The following is a 17,534-nucleotide window of genomic DNA, read 5'->3' on the forward strand; positions in this document are numbered from 1 at the left end:
AAATATCAAGTCACTTTATCTTATATATGAGCTGGTGATTGTGAAAGTGATCTAAGTCATTTGAAATATTTAATAAAGAGACATTTTGTCACACGCTATTCTTAAAATTTCTAAATTACATAAAAGAATTATTTTTATCAAGGATAAATATACTTACTTTTATTTATTACAGAAAACTAATTTTTAAATAATTCAAACTCAAATGTCAAAATATTTCAAAACGAAAAATATATAACAGATCACTTTCATAATCACCAGATCATATATGAATGTGTTTATAATAATATATTTTTTCAGCCGGAGATGTTAGAGCTTACAACACAAGCTTTGGTGTGTTTATTACAAGTGCAACCAATATTAGCAGATCAAGTACCATCGTTAGGCCATATACCACGACTATGTAGACAAATGGCAATGCAGAACAATCAACCTTCCGTATATAAAACAGCAATATTAATATTACACCAATTAGCTACCAGCGAGGTGAATTAATTTGATATTACAATATAATGATTCTAATTAAAAATTACCGTATTATTATATTTTTTTCTCTTCGATTTTTTAGATTTGTATATCATCTATTTGTCAAACAGAATGTATAAGTCCATTAAAACATGCTATGCAATCCAGACGGGATATGATAGCAATAGCTTGCGAAACTTTAAATAGATTATTTTCAACAAATGAAGATAGACTTATTAAACAGGTACGTTATATCGTGAAACATAGATATTAATAATATACTATAATATACTTATTTAATTATTAATAATAATTAAATAAAAAAATTAAAATAGAGTATATGTTTGGATTTTATTTAGGCACTGGAAGCTGAAATGGTGCCATATCTCTTAAATATATTGGAAGGTCGACTAGATGTTATCGATAATCCTGCTACAACCAAAGCGCAAATAGTGAAAGCTTTGAAAGCAATGACGAAAAGTTTACTTTTAGGTGAAAAAGTCAATGCTATACTAGAAAAATCTAGTGTCTGGGCAGAATATAAAGATCAACGACATGATTTATTTATATCCAACACAACCAACTCAGGCTATTTAACAGGTAAGATAAGATTTTGAAATTGGTATTTATGTTTAAATATAAATATAAATATCGCGAATGGAAAAATATATATTTTCGATTATTCACCAGCTGGAACACCATTATCTGCTGGTTATCTAACGGCAGGGCCCAGTACGACACTTACCACAGGTCCACCACCAGTTGACAAGGAAGATAGTTTAATTAGAAACGATAGCATCTGATATAGGTAGCATCGAAAGTCGTACAAAAGGCAGTGAAATTGTCAATGATAAAATTCCTGTCGGTCTATCTTACTGATATAGAGAGACTACATTGTCTGTGATTTTTGGCTCTTTAAAGAAAGGAATATATTAATTGAATAATATTCAGTTAGAGTTACTTTTCTTATTGTTACTATTTTATAAGAACACATCATGTCTTTCTTCTATAAGATTTAAAAGTAATGTCTTATTATAATTTACATAGTTATTTTGTAAATCATTTGTTTTTTAAATCAAACTTTACCAATCCATATATAAAAATTCGTTCGTTATCAAACGTTTCCCCGAAATAATTTTCATATCGTACTTGATAATCATATATGATTTATGTTTATTATAAGCAAATGTATACTTATTAACGATCGCAATATGATCTTGTATAAAATATTCATTAATAGTATTTCTCAGATAATTGCATACCTATAACTGGAAATATTATTGATGAATGAAATTGCAAATATGTATGAAAAAACTTTGGCCTGTCCATTCTTTGAAATTATCACTATGCATTTTTAATTATTCGCAGTAAAATCAAAATAAAAAAAGTAATAATAAAAAATTAAAAAAAAAAAAAAAAGAAAAAAAACATAATCATTTGTAATACAACAATTTCCTCTGTGATATCATTCTTACAATAAAAGGAAGATTGAAATTCACAGATTATGAAAGTACATTTAAAAAGTAATAACATTTCATAAATAATACGGAAAACCACATGCATATGTATAAATTTTTGTTTTTTCTTTTTTCCAGCATTGATGCAATTATAAATTTAATTATAAGAATGTATGATTTATGTTCATAGAAGGACTCATAAATCTATCTAATTTACAGCTATCAAATATTAAAATGACTTGTACATGATTAATATTTATTTTTATGGCCATTATCACTACACATTACCGTCACCATTATTTGTATAAAATATAATATTTGTGTTGGAGTCTTCTTCAACGATTTTTTACGGAATAGTCGCAGTTTAAGTATTACGAAGTATTCTCGTTAATCGTTAAATATAATTGTTTAAATACCAGCATAAATTTATGGAACATTGATTTATTATGTTTGATCTATAATATTTCCGAAATATAATAATATATTCGAAACAAAGTCCATGAGAAAAAAGCCTGAGTATAAACGAGAACACTGCTCTTCACATTTCTTTGATATATCGTAATGTATGATTTTTTGTTTTAACTCTTTTTTTTAATAATATAAAAAATGTACATTTTTAACTGTATATCGTAGAACTTAGAACGAAGATAATCGTTGCATCGTAAAGATATCCCATGAAGCCTAACGATTAAAGAAATTTTCCAAGTAAGCTGTACATAGTTTTAAGGAAGGACAAAAATAAGATTACAGAATAATTGTAACTATTGTTCACAGATAAGATGTACTTCTCTCGGTCGTGTTACGAAACTTTTTGATGCGTTGAATGCGAACAGGAAAACATCTTAACATTTGAGAAATTTTGAGTTATATAAACTTTTTATATTATCCTTTAAATATAACTCTAACTATGCGTACAAAAAAAAAAGAGGGATATCTTCTATTGGTGATAAGATCTGTCCGATGGATCGAGTTCCATATTCAGACACGATCTCTGTTTCATATCAATTATTAGTATATTGTAATAAAGCGATATATTAAAAAAAAACATGTCCAAAATATTTGTCTGTACTTTAAAAGGTACCATCAAAAAACACGTTACTTTTTCATTTGTCATTTAATAAATCAATCCTATTTTTTACTTTAAATTGACGAGTCGATTCGCGTGGATTTTTTTTTCTGTTTTTTTTTTCCTTTTTTGTCTTTTTTCTTTTTTTTTTTTTTTTTTCTTTTTTTTTTTTAATATCAAAAATAAAAACGCAAAGTTCCTCTCGCAATAGCAAAAATGTGCCTAGCCGATGCAGTACAGATATATATCTCTTAAGTATTTAAGATAAGGTGTTGTGCGAATAATCGAGTTCCTTGTACACTTTCTTAGCTTTTATCTTTTATCATGCATCAATCGTTTCTCTACGATCAGAATCGACTCTTCAATCTTAATGTTCTTGCCAAGAAAACATTAATCATCATTAATTGATAATGAGATCTTCAAATGGTAGGACGTATATTATGTGTATAATATTGTTAAAAATCGCACGATTGAAAGTGAAGTACGAAGAAAAATCTTACAGTTAGTTACTTTCTGTCAATGTAAATTTGAGTTATTAAAATTGAAAGATATATATATATATATATATATATATACATACACACACATACACAATATTATTAAACACTATACATGTCCACTCGCGCTCTCTCATACACAAAGTCATATACACGCGTATATGTATAAGGAATTATATCACAGATTATTGTACGTAAAAATAATTACGAAATAAATGATTTTGCACATGGTATGACTTTCTCAAAAGGTAATACATAGTAATGACTTTGATACTTGATGATAATAGTTATTCTATCCCTTCTTGTTATAATGATAACAAGAGAATTAATTCAATCATTTATATAATTTTCTTTAGTATCTCATCAAAAAGCACTGATCACTTTTCTTTTTTTTTTTTGTTGACTTTTTGTAATCTTTAACTCAAATTTAAATATTTATTGTCAGTCCAATTATTAAGTAACGTATCTAGATTTTTCTTCAATTCCATAAAAGTCGGTCTGCTTTGAGGCCTAAGATGCCAACAAGAATACATTATATTGTATCTAGACAAAAAATTAAAGCACAATGGTAATAATCTAACTAAACATTAGATAAAAACATAACATTTCATATAAACTCACAAATTTTCTCCACAATTTGAAGGTTTTTCCATTCTATATCCTGTTTTTAAAAGCTTCAAGATATTATTCGTAGGTACATCGGGATATGGAGTGCAACCTAATGTGACTATTTCCCACAACAAAATACCGAAAGACCATCTGCAAATATGCATGTATACTTATTACTTTGTCATTGATAATGGTATATTTTAAAAGTAAATACAGTATTCGAATTATTACTAACTTTAGCATTTTTTTTTTTCGTAAGTGATTAATATTTTAACGGAAATAAAAAGGAAGAAAGTTGTATTATTTTCCTCATAGAAAATAAATAATTCTTTTTTTTTTTACTATAATTGGTATTAGAAAAAAATAAAAAAGAAAAAACATACTATTTTCTATGAGGAAAAGTAATTATTCGATAAATTTAAAGAATTACACATCACTATGAGTTGTGTATATTTGATGCGTCAAAGCCTCGATCGCCATCCACTTTAATGGCAATTTACCACTTCCTTCTTTCTTGTAAACATTTTCTTGATAAATATCACGACTAAGACCAAAATCTGAAATCTTGACAATATTGTCAGAGCATACCAATATATTTCGTGCAGCCAAATCACGATGCACTATTCGATTGGTAGATAAAAATTCCTACAGATAATGATTTATTATGTTTTGTGAAATAAATAAAAAAAAAATTGTTAATGTATAGATTATTAAAATATTGATATTACCATTCCATTAGCGATTTGCCTTGCAAAATTTAGTAAATCGATCGCGGTTACGTATTCTGTAATCAAATAATTATTTTATTCTGTAATTAGATGTTTTTTTTTTATTATTTACTTTTCAAGATAATAAGTACATATTAATTCGACTTACCTTGTTGAATATCATATAAACGATTTTCAACAATTCGATTACCTTGATCATTTTCATAATTATGAAAACATTGTTCAAATGTAAATTGCGATTTATGATCGAAAACACCATTCATCGTATTTTTCCATATCTGAAACAACGTGAAAACAAAAAAGAAGAATGTTTACTTAATTATCAGTAACTGATCTTCATATTTACGTACTCTAAAAGAACGAAGAAAGTGTTTGAAGTCTCAACCTTTCTCAAATAAGTTTGTAGATCACCGTTGCAGCAATATTCCACAATCAGCAATGGTTTGTTATATATTGTACAATATCCAATCAATGAAACTATATTTGGATGTTTACCAGCTGATTTCATAATCTGAATTTCTTGATAAAAGTTATTTATATCATCCACAGTTGGATTATCTTTGTAACGAATAAGTGATGTTTCATTAGATACTTAGAATAAAATACATAAATATATTTGTTAGGTATATTTAGATAATGTTAATACCTTTAAGCCCTTTAACTGCCACGTTAATAACAATACCGAAATCATCTTGAAGCGTTCCAAGTCTGACGATCCCATAAGCACCAATTCCAAGAATATTTCTTAATTTTAATTTTTTCGGAGATAATTCAAACTTATCCAATGGCAAAGTAACTTTTTCATCTTTAGACACATTCTTATCTTCTTGCAATAATTTAAGTGTATTCGTAGGAAATTCTTTTTGATTCAAAACCTACATTCATAATACAGAAAATAAGCTATAAAGTTCGTTTTATTTTTTTATTTGATTTGATATATGATTTTTAAAGAATTACCCGAAAATTCGTATATTGTATACAACATAGTTTTTCTCTTCGTTTAAACAGGTACATGCAAATTATCATCAATATCACGACCGTCATTAAAATCGCTAACGATATCATGATTTTTTGATAAAGACTGTATTCATTTACTAATTGAGAAAAGGAAAAAAATTTAACGAGTTAAGAATCAATCGATAATAAATGAAGTAAAATTTTTTTTGATATATGAAAATTCATTCTATTTACCTATCGGTACACTACAATCATTTATCTTCCAAGATATAGGACTAGAACCACCGACGGAATCAGCGATAATACTAACTTGATATTGTTGCTCCAATTTTATATTTAAAAAATGAGCCTCAGTTGCATTCTATGTAATAACAAATTTCACAAATTTTTAAATAGTACTGTAACGATCTAGAGAGAAATAGAAGTTGACCGTAATACGAACCCCAGGTATCGTTAGAAGTATTTTATTTTCTCGAAACGTTTCCAATTGAATCGTATAATTATCCGGTTCTTTGCTAGGTTTATCCCAATTAACGGTAACATCGTAAAGACCATCATGTTTATAAATATCTATTACGCGTAGTCCTTCGACCTTCTGCGGAGCTGTGATAAAATATCGTAAAATAAATAAATATATATATATATATATATATATATATATATTTCTACGAAATATCGAAGATCACGTTCATGTTATAAATGATTTAACAATTTAGCGTGTACTAACGGCAAATTCTTAAATTATTATGTGTTTCCAAACAAGAAGGTGTGACAAATGTTAAGGTCGTTTGATCGCTGAATTTCTGATTGCCACCGTTCACAGAGGAAATATATATCGTTGTGTTCCGATCAAATTCTAAATTTTTAAGATGGAAACGAAAAGTCGGAGCCTGGAAGAACATCCCGAGTAAGTAATGAAAACTAATTAATTATTATCTAATTTTATTTGTTATAACGTTATAATATAGTTTTATTTTCTTTAAAATTACCTTTCGAATTACAAAATGTCTTAAATCATGTTCGTACTGCCAATACAAAATATTATAATCGCAACTCAAATCTGAAATATTACAAGTATTATACCATACACGTGTTTGCATATATACATATATAAGTAGATGTATTACGATATATTATATTTATGTTATTATATTAAAATTCGTAATAAAAAAACAAGTTATTTGCTTTTATGACGCAAGATATACATTAGCATTACCATCTGCTGGCTCGAAACGAATGTCTGCAGAAAGTTGACACACATCGGTTTTATCTATTTCTATTTTCAACAAAGACACGTTCGAAACTTTCTTCGGTACATAACTAACTGAAATCAATCGGAATACATTTGTTTATGAAATTAAAATTGACGTGTCGTGTATTTGAAAAGAGTGATTTACTGTCGTAAGTCGAAAACCAATCTGATACTTCTGATCGAGATACACCATGTCGTATTAATCTACTCAAACGAAATCGATAAGATGTGTTTGCTATTAAATCAGAAAAGGACGAGAATTTGCCATCGCTCTGAAAATAAGAAAGTTATTAACAGTCATATAATTTTTTTTTCCTTTTCCCTTTTTTTTTTTAATCAAAGTATTAATACATTTAATTACAATTTTTACTGTCTTCCAAATAAGATCCTTTGAACTTTGCTCGATAATATATGTTCCAGCATTATGCTTAATCATGATGGAATCCATTCCTCTACAGTTTAAACTGATGTTTGCATTCGCATCCTCGTTTATCTACGAAGAAATTCTCCCAAATTATAAAAGAAACGTTAAAATCCATGTATCATTTTTTCCGGCAAAGAAAAAATTGTTTAAAACAATACAATGCGAATAATAACAATAATCTTTTTACATAACATTTTTATTTCAATTTTGAAACGGAGTTAAAATGATAAAAAAAAAAGAAGCAATTAACTTGACTATGCTTTGAAACAGCCGATTGAATTATTACATAATACATTATATCTCATCGAAAGCAAAGTATTTCGCAATTTTCCTTTAAAATAGTGTACTATTTAAATACTTATTATGGATCGCGGGCCCATTCATTCTTACATCTGTCGGAAACAATAAGTATAACAAGTAAAAGTTATAATGTCGATCTTTTTATATTTTCGAGATATAAACCTGATATCAAATATACAGGATTTAACAAAACTATGCAGCAACACTTTAGAAATGGATTGCTTTTTTGTAGAGAAGAAAAAACAGGTTTTATCATCATTGGATCCAAAAATGCTTAATTTCTAAGTTATAAAACTTTCAAGTATGATCTCAGTGCATTATATGTTAAGTTTATTTACTAAAATTATGATATATTCTATTAACATTTCCTTATGGAATGAAATTTTCGACATTTCCACTTAATCCTCCTTAAATTTCCCATAAGTTCATCGTTCTCGTACGAAGAATCTATTTCTAAAGTTTTATCACGTAGTTTTATTACACCTTGTATATTATGCGCGTGCATGTGTGTGTGTGTGTGGTGTGTGTGTGTGTATCAGTTGTCATAATTTAATATCTTTAATATCTCATTAATAATAATATCTTTTTTCCTGGCTCATTTTAAAAAAAATTATAAAGAAAAAAACGTACCTTATGACGACAGGCACTTTCACACGATTTCTGAAAAATAAAAAGACTCTGTTATTGATTAATACGAAATGATAATAATAAATAAAATTAACATTGAGGAATGGGAGAACAAAAAACATGAGAATAAGTATATATAAATATACATACGAAATGAAAAACTATGAACGCGGTAATTTTTCATTGGTGCCTATGACACGTTTCAAGATAACGATTTCAATGACGAAAGACATCTGAAAAAAACATGAAACGCAATTTCTTTCACATAACTTTGTTTTTTATCATACCCTTTAATATATTTTTAACAGATTTTACATTATGCAAGTGAGAGAGAGAAAGAGAAAAAGAGAGAGAGAGAGAGAGAGATCGAACCTGTGCAAGAATATCGATGAATTTCACAGCTCGAATTCAATTCTCTTCTCTTCATCGTTCCCCTTCTATATCCACATCGTTGTATGTATATAAAATATGCATTGACGTCGAAAAGGCCGTTGCATTAATGGATAGAATATTTTGTACAAAAGATATCTCGTCCGAGACGGTAAAATTTGCAATTTTCAAAGAAAGAGAAAAAGAACATATAAAATCACCTCTGTTACAATGTATTATTATTAAAGGATATTGTTTTTATGGAAAACGAAAGATCGCAATGATTGTCAAATCTTCAATCCTTTTTTACTTAAGACGTTGAAAACGTTCCTCGTAACATAGTGTATCTTTTTCTTTTGAATTTCAATGACTTAACGAAATTCATAATAATTTCAAAGAAACTTTCATACTATTTTGAAATATCATATAAATTATTCTCGATACGCAATAATGATCGATGCATCCTTCAAAATGATTATTTATTTTTATAGAAATTCAAGCAAATTCGATTTTCAAAATTCTCTCTTCGATATTTTAATACGAAAAAAAAAAACTTATCGATATAATTGCGAAACAGAAAGTTTAGATTATAATTTTTCTCAAACAAAATTATGATCGACATATCATACAAATTGATAACGTATGATTACGTTAGATAATTGTTATAATAAAAGATACATATTTTTTGTTTTCGCATTAATACAAACAGACTTATCAGATTTTTTGATTTATTGAATGAAAATTATTGATGATTCGTTCAAATAAAAAAAACAAAATAGTTTAATGTTTGAACCTAGAAAATCTAATACATCATGCAAATAAATGCAACGTGTATATATATGTTAATAAAATTTATCAAATGCGCATATGCTCGATATTTACAATCTGTTTAAATTCAATGTGTACTTGATAACAGCCAAGTCGCGTGGCGAAACAATCGGCAAATAAACAACTCTTACTAATAAAAAAAAATGATTGTTCAGTTTTAACAGTAATGTTGTTCAATTTACAATAATGTGTGAAATTAATGCAAATATGTAATTTATCTTTATAATTTTTCTTCGTCAACAACCGATTCTATCGTTTCTATGATCTACATATATAATTTATCTGTTTTACAGCTTAATAAATAATAGAATACAAATTTTCAAAGATTCGTCAAAACGTTATGTTGACGCAGGTGTTGAAGTGCAAAGCATGCGAGGCATACATTTTTCTTTTTTTTTTTTTTTTTCTTTTCATATCTTTGAAAAAAAAGGTACGCGCAATGATACAAAGAACGAATGAAAGGCGATCGTTCAGTATCTATGAAACAATTTCTTCAAAGTCTTTCAATGAATGCAAAGCATGCGAGGCATACATTTTTCTTTTTTTTTTTTTTTTCTTTTCATATCTTTGAAAAAAAAGGTACACGCAATGATACAAAGAACGAATGAAAGGCGATCGTTCAGTATCTATGAAACAATTTCTTCAAAGTCTTTCAATGAATCCAAGAATGTCCTTTAATTTGATATCGAAAAGTATTTTACAATGAATGCTCGAATCGTCAAAGAAATTATCCAAAAAATTTGTATTTTGTTTTTTTATCTCTATATTTCATACACTTACGTTCGAACAAAGTGCCAGACAATCGTCAACTTGAAAGGCATTCACGAAGGGCGATGATTGATGATGGTATATCAGTGAAGTCGTCAATAAAAGAATCGAAAGAAAAATGTAATTATTTATCATCGTCATAAATATGTCGTCGTTTTAATAATTTAATAATTTAAAAAGTATATAAACTTGCACTTGTATTTCCATGCGATTAGCATGACTCACGTGTCGCAAAAATAACGTGTTAAAGAAAGAAGAAAAGAAAAAAGAAAAATAAAAACAAAAAGATCAATGCGTGATTTATCAGATTTACTAATCTATACTTTTAAATTATCTATATATTCACGTTTAATGATAAACGTTCGTAGACCGCCTTTCGTATATCTCCTTTAACGCGTGAATGGTTACAAACTAAAATGTATTCGCGTATTTCATGCAAATTAAGAACGCGATTCCCCCTTTAAAGAAGCGCGAGTAATGTTTTATTCGAACGTATTTAAAGTTGTATCCCCTACTACACACGATTCGCTTTCGTAATATTGCTTTAAACTCGTATTTATGGCTTCCAATAAGTGAAAATCAAATAAAGGTTATTTTTCTTTCATCGCTTTAATGTGCCACCCTTGTTTTTGTGCTCTTGATTCATTCTTGCTTATATCATCATTGTCGTCTTTGTTATACCGTTGTCTTTGTTTGTCAAAAGAATATAAAATCAAAATATTTCCAAAATATTAAAAAATTTTAATATATTTTTAAAGGATCAGAAATAGACGAATGGAAAATAAGCTTTAGTAATGATTATTATGTTGGATAAAATATTTATGAATATCTTCTATCTTATATATATATCAGTATACTTCTCAATTTGTTGCCTTTAACATCATTATTATGTATGTCGATTTCATATTTAACTTAAACTAAGATTTTGTTTTAGAATATAAGCTATAAGAATTATGCATAAAGTAAATGCTAATGGATAAGTAAATTCTTTTACTAGTACATTTATCTTTAATAAATAAGAATATTATATGATAAATATATTCACAGTGTTAAACTCATAAATAAATATATGATATATATAAATAATGAAAAATGTTGAAGTTAAACTTTTTTACTTTGACAGAACTGCATGTTCGGTAACAGACTAGTATTCGGAGTCGAAGATCGATAAAAATAATTAATGCTGTTACAGGGAAGGAATAGTATAAGAATAAAATTTATTCAATGTTATATTATATTATTAAAACGATTTACATCGTATAGCATGCAATAGTTGGACTGCATAATTTGCGATTAACCTATATATTGTTATATTATTTATTGAAATGATATGTTCATTCATTTTGAATAATTCGCATTTATGTAATGAAATAGAAAGACTAGACAAAATAACATGATCCCAAGCATATTACAGAAAACAGTAAGTTGTACGTCAGTGATCATCTGAAAGAAACAAATACTCGGTAAAACGAATTTACTATGTCAAAAGATACGCGTAATGCCTATTGTATTTGTAATATAATTTTCTATTTAAGTCAAATAATATGTAATATTTAAGTACCTTGAATATTTTGTGATATTATTTTCAATTTGTCTACCTTCTTTTCTATAATTTTTTCTGACAACCTACTAAAATATACACGTAATAACGAAGACAATATGACAATCTTCACAGGTCTTATGATGTACTCTGTGAGTGGTAGTTCGTTTATAACATTTATATACTCAGAGATGATTGGTCAAGAATAAAGAACGATGATTGGTCCATTGCGCTCATTATTATGTTATGTTCAAATTGGATGGGTTTATGAACGCGATTGTCTACCTTGGCGTCACTCGCACGAACTATTCAATTTAAATTTTGTAACGGAAAAGTTAGTGTCATCAAACGCGCGTATGTGATTACAGAAAGGAGGTATTACCAAAATCTGAAACAATTTATAAATATAGAAGGTTCTATCAAAGAGAAGGTGTACGATTATCAAATATCAGAAAGATGAATGAGACGCGCACTGGAAAAAAGGATAAAAATCAACATATACAAGTGTTTGTACGAGTCAGGTGCGCGAAAAAAATATACTATTTTATAGATTAAAACAATTTGTATTTGTATTGTAAAAATTTTCTTTTTATCGTGTATAATAATTTCTTTTTTTTTACCAGGCCGATAAATAATGCAGAACGACTTGGAAAATCAGTGTCAGTGGTGGAAGTACCATCGAATAAAGATGTAATAATACGTGAAAGACCGCAAGATAAACTTTCAAAAAAGTTCACATTTGATAAAGTATTTGGTCCATTATCGAAGCAGGTATGCATATTGTTTTATAATTTATATGTGTTTTTTTAAATATTTTATCATTACAATTGACTTAGCTTAGTTTATATCATATATATTAGATTGATGTATACAAAGCTGTTGTTAGTCCTCTATTGGAAGAAGTTTTGGCTGGATATAATTGTACAGTGTTTGCATATGGACAAACTGGTACAGGAAAAACTTTTACTATGGAAGGCGTCAGCAATGATCCAGCTTTACATTGGCAAAGTGTAATTTATTTAAATATTCAACATAAATTAGTTTTAATAATATATTTATAAATTAATTCATATGTTGTTTAGGACACAACTGCTGGAATTATACCGCGTACCTTAAGTCATTTGTTTGACGAACTACGATTATTAGAAGCTCAGGAATACACAGTACGAATCAGTTTTCTAGAACTCTATAATGAAGAATTATTTGATCTTCTATCACCCAATGATGATGCTTCAAAAATAAGGTAATCCTAATATGCTTTAATTTATAAATTTATGAATTTTTTTAAATTACATATTTAATTATATTTAAATAACATATTACGTTATTAGATTATATGAAGATACATCAAGAAAAGGTGCTGTTATCATTCATGGTTTAGAAGAAGTAACTGTACATAACAAAAGCGAAGTTTATAAGATCCTTGAAAAAGGATCAGAAAAGAGACAAACAGCAGTAACATTGATGAATGCTCAGTCAAGGTTAATATAATATCATGCATTGTTATAATAATTAGGTTTTACAAAATTTATGGTCTCAAAAAACTCTATTCTACATAATTTTTCATATTAATAATCTTCATGATTATTTTAGTCGATCACATACAGTTTTTTCAATCACTGTACATATCAAAGAGAACACTGTTGATGGAGAAGAGCTCTTGAAAACTGGGAAACTAAATTTAGTAGACTTAGCAGGAAGTGAAAATGTAGGTAGATCTGGTGCAGTTGATAGAAGAGCAAGAGAAGCTGGTAATATTAATCAATCTTTATTGACTCTTGGACGGGTTATAACAGCATTAGTAGAAAGAGCACCACATATACCATATAGGTATATATGATAAAAAATTGTATGTTATGTTATTACATTTATAAAATTGTTTTTATATAAAATTAATATTTTTAATACATATAGAGAATCTAAGTTAACGAGACTTCTTCAAGAATCACTGGGTGGACGTACAAAGACGTCTATAATTGCGACGATATCTCCTGCTAGCATAAATCTGGAAGAAACTTTATCAACATTAGACTATGCACATAGAGCAAAAAATATTACTAATCGTCCAGAAATTAATCAAAAGCTTTCTAAGAAAGCATTACTTAAAGAATATACAGAGGAAATTGAAAGATTAAGAAGAGATTTATTAGCAACACGTGAAAGAAATGGTGTTTACCTTGCACAGGAAAATTATAATGAAATGCAAAGTTTAATAGATTATCAAGGTAGAGAGATAGAAGAAAAAATAAATCATATTAAAGCACTCGAAGAAACAATGCAAAATAAAGAAGTAAGATTTTTTTAGCTACTTTATAAATGCATTATAATTTTTTTATATATATTTTTTTCTTTTCTTTTTTTTTTTGTTTTTTTTTTTTTGATTACAGAAATTATTCAATGATTTGCAAGTAGAACATTATGTACAGACAAACAAGTTGCAAGAAGTGGAAAATAATTTAGCAAGTACAACTAATGTATTAAAATCAACTAAAAATCACTTGAAAATGACTAGGCAAGAAAGGGATGAACAAAAATATCTTGTAGAAAATCATGTATCAACTGAAAAAATATTATTATCCCAAGCAAAGACACTTTTGAATGTTGCAGATACAGCAAGTACAGATACTTATAAATTACATGATAAAATCGGTCGCAAAACGTAAGTAAATAATCGATGTTTATTTTTCTTTTTATAATTATTTGATGAAGTTACATTTGTTTTATATATGTATAGGAAAGTAGAGGAAGAAAATGAAAATCTTAGTCAACAGTTCCAAAATAATATTAAAAATCGTTTCCAAGATATTGAGAATGATCTTTCTGTTTATACACATGAATTGGTACAATTTTGCATGTCTCTGAAAACTCAAATTGGTAAAAGAAAAATTCTTGTTTATCAAAAGTATATTGCAGTGTAAAAAATTTATATGCTTATGTAAAATTTATATGTGTTTAGAAACAGTTACCAGTGAAGGATTAACAGCAGCAAAACTTAGTACTAAGAAATTAGCAGAGGACATAGATAGTTCTGTAAGTTATTTAATTGTATTTTCAGTATATTCAATAAAATAATCATTAATAATATATTTTCAGTATACTGTGTATGAAGAATGGTTAAAAAAAGAAATTGAAGTTGTTTCCAATGTAACTGAAGATGAGCGTAATCGATTAGACGAATTTTCTAGAAAATTAGTATCTAGAATTGAAAGCTTGGTAAAAACAAAAATAGCGGAAAATTTAAACGTTTTGAATGAAAGTGTTTCACAGAAACTTCAACATTTAGCAACACTAGCAAAAACATCTATAAACGAAATGTGTAATTATCAACTTACAGAATGTAATCAGTTATGCAAGAACATAGAAGAGATAGAACAAACTGTTCAAAATGTACTTCATAATCAAGGTCAAACTATACAAGAAAATCAACAATTTGCAAAGGTATAAAAACTTAAAGACATATGTATCATACTTTTTAGACATACAAGTTATAAATATAAAATTTTTTTAGATGTTCGAAGATGTATATCTCCAATTCAATAATCTTCGCAGAAACGAAAACCAAAGACATATCGCGGTTTCTGATATGTTAAATCATGTAAATAAAACATGCAATAATATTAGTAATAAAATTAAAGATGACTACAAATTGAGTGTAGATAAGAAACAAAGTTTACAAGAAAAGTTAGAAAATGACTTTACGATTATCGAAAATGATGTTGCCATGAGTACAAAAGAGGTAATATTGTTTTCATAATACGATTTTATTGAGATAATTTGTTAAATAAAAATGAGATACGATATTCATTTATTATAGAATAGGATATTGGCAGACCAAATTTTGGAGCAAAGTGTTACTCTAACAGAAGAAATACAAACAGAATTATCGGCAAGATCGAATGCGTTAGGAAAATATAAAAATGTTTCGGAAGATCATGCTAAAGCGTTGAAACATAAAACAGAGAATGATAGAATCGCTTTTTCTACCTTAATTAATGTAAGTTCAATTATTAAAATAATGGAAATTATATAATTTCTTGTTTATATTTTTATAAAGTCACACTATATATAATTTGTTCTTTTTTATTTTTAATAGAATATCAACGAAATTACAGAAACTACATATGCTAATACACAAGTTGGAAATAAGTTAGAAAGTCGAAGTACAGAATCAATAGAATGCAATAATAGAATAATTGCACAAGTGCATACGACAGAGCATGAAATCGAAAAATTCCTGATTGAAGACTTACGACATGACGTAGCGACAGGTTTTTACTTTCTTTCCACATAATATCTTATATAAAAATATCAGATTTTATTAAATTACTTTTTACTATTATTTATTTTCATCGTTTAGGTTTAACACCTGCAAGAAAAGAATTTCAATACCCTCGTCATCTGACTGCAACTTCTCCGCATGAACGTATTCTTCAAAGATTTAGGGAAATTAGAAAAAATATAAATACTTCGGAAAGTGATGTAAGTTGTTACTTTTAATACATAATCATCTGTATAATTTTGACTGATTTAATTTAATCATAATAATATATGTATATATATATATATAAAAAAGACGTAATATTAATTTTAATATTATATAAGACGTAATATTATTATAGGAAGACACGATTCTAAACCAATCATCCGAAAATGAAACAATCATTTCATCGCCTCTTTTTGAAAACACAGTGATTAGTGCGTCAACACCAATTTTTAATATAAACGGAGAATTACCAGATAAAAGTAATACGGTTAAATACAATATTGTCAGGGCTGCTTCGGCGTCAGATATTTCCTTAATTCCAAGACCAACTCTTGAAACTAGTATTCAATCCGAACCTGATTTATGTATAAAGGTAAGTATTTATTAAATTTGGAATAAACAATTGAAATAATTTTTTCTATATTAATTATATAATATCGTGTATACATATTTTACAGAACCATGATAAAGAAAACGACAAAGATGAATTTTTAAAACCAGACATGATGAAAAGCAAACGATTATCAAAAACAAGGTGTTCAAATCGGAAAGTGCTTGGATCATATAACTGATAATACATTTACACATACATTATACATATAGTAAAATAAAACTTTAGAGAGATGTTTAAAAAAAAAAAAGAGTATCACGTAATCATACAATTATTCTTTTTATCTTTTTTTTACATATGAATATATATATATATATATTGTACTTCATCAGAATTGATCATATAATCCTACTTGAGCAAATGTATTGTTTTTGAATGTTTCATGTTTTTTCATTATATTAATACAATAGATATTGTACATATAAATGTATGTGCACAGGTGGAATGATGCTAATAAGTTAATAAATTAACATACACGCGAAAAGGTACTGTATTATTGCTAAATATAAGATTACTACCTGACAGACTCTCTGTAAGATATCCAATAACATTGAAACATTATTCATTTCATGCATTTACAAAATGATAAATAAAAATTGTAAATTTTTTAGATTCTGTCAAGTTTAATGAATGAATTATTTTCAACAGAATGAAAAAAGTGCACTGTTTTACCGTGTACTTTTTATTTTTATATTTTCTTATAAAAAACGATAATATATATTATTAACGTGACAAATTTATCAAAATCAAACAAAGTGATATATATATATACATTG

At 27.2% G+C, this 17,534-nt stretch overlaps 3 protein-coding genes across 17 annotated transcripts in view; 2 read left to right on the plus strand and 1 right to left on the minus strand.

Moving 5' to 3' along the window:
* The window catches only part of LOC124948332 (dnaJ homolog subfamily C member 13), a 10,998-nt gene extending 8,826 nt beyond the window's left edge, over positions 1 to 2,172 (plus strand). For all 7 annotated transcript variants that reach the window (XM_047491831.1, XM_047491916.1, XM_047492089.1 and 4 more), the window contains 4 exons: positions 298 to 483; positions 566 to 706; positions 822 to 1,062; positions 1,153 to 2,172. In XM_047491831.1, the coding sequence (XP_047347787.1) occupies positions 298 to 483; positions 566 to 706; positions 822 to 1,062; positions 1,153 to 1,265 (681 nt within the window). In that variant the 3' untranslated portion in view covers positions 1,266 to 2,172. The remainder of the gene's footprint in view (positions 1 to 297; positions 484 to 565; positions 707 to 821; positions 1,063 to 1,152) is intronic.
* Positions 2,173 to 3,886: 1,714 nt separating this feature from the next.
* On the minus strand, positions 3,887 to 12,044 carry LOC124949048 (tyrosine-protein kinase receptor torso). Of its 9 annotated transcripts, XM_047493683.1 has the most exons (21): positions 11,906 to 12,044; positions 10,691 to 11,787; positions 10,357 to 10,385; positions 8,752 to 8,816; positions 8,530 to 8,612; positions 8,383 to 8,412; positions 7,390 to 7,521; positions 7,174 to 7,300; positions 6,993 to 7,100; positions 6,766 to 6,836; positions 6,504 to 6,666; positions 6,219 to 6,379; positions 6,011 to 6,137; positions 5,777 to 5,913; positions 5,466 to 5,694; positions 5,205 to 5,377; positions 4,968 to 5,097; positions 4,820 to 4,875; positions 4,522 to 4,736; positions 4,104 to 4,241; positions 3,887 to 4,025 (listed from the first exon to the last, which is right to left on the minus strand). In XM_047493683.1, the coding sequence occupies exons 7-21, from the start codon at positions 7,474 to 7,476 to the stop codon at positions 3,899 to 3,901; spliced, it is 2,049 nt and encodes a 682-aa protein (XP_047349639.1). In that variant the 5' UTR covers positions 7,477 to 7,521; positions 8,383 to 8,412; positions 8,530 to 8,612; positions 8,752 to 8,816; positions 10,357 to 10,385; positions 10,691 to 11,787; positions 11,906 to 12,044; the 3' UTR covers positions 3,887 to 3,898. The 9 variants fall into 9 exon arrangements, 5 of the variants coding, with proteins under 5 accessions (XP_047349639.1, XP_047349724.1, XP_047349810.1 ...); XM_047493768.1 differs by lacking the exon at positions 8,752 to 8,816; XR_007101023.1 differs by lacking the exons at positions 8,530 to 8,612; positions 8,752 to 8,816 and having other exon boundaries at positions 3,887 to 3,992; positions 4,680 to 4,736.
* Positions 6,536 to 17,321, plus strand: LOC124948601 (kinesin-like protein Klp61F). Its single transcript, XM_047492471.1, has 18 exons — positions 6,536 to 6,683; positions 12,253 to 12,405; positions 12,508 to 12,655; positions 12,745 to 12,894; positions 12,967 to 13,127; positions 13,216 to 13,365; positions 13,478 to 13,714; positions 13,799 to 14,174; positions 14,272 to 14,543; positions 14,619 to 14,758; positions 14,841 to 14,914; positions 14,978 to 15,322; positions 15,393 to 15,620; positions 15,699 to 15,878; positions 15,978 to 16,152; positions 16,242 to 16,363; positions 16,504 to 16,740; positions 16,826 to 17,321. Exons 1-18 carry the CDS (start codon positions 6,646 to 6,648, stop codon positions 16,937 to 16,939), a joined length of 3,300 nt encoding a protein of 1,099 aa, XP_047348427.1. The 5' UTR covers positions 6,536 to 6,645; the 3' UTR covers positions 16,940 to 17,321.
* The last annotated feature ends 213 nt before the right edge of the window (positions 17,322 to 17,534 follow it).

This window comes from Vespa velutina, chromosome 1 (assembly GCF_912470025.1).
Source record: "Vespa velutina chromosome 1, iVesVel2.1, whole genome shotgun sequence".
In the NCBI taxonomy this organism is placed as follows: Eukaryota; Metazoa; Arthropoda; class Insecta; order Hymenoptera; family Vespidae; genus Vespa; species Vespa velutina.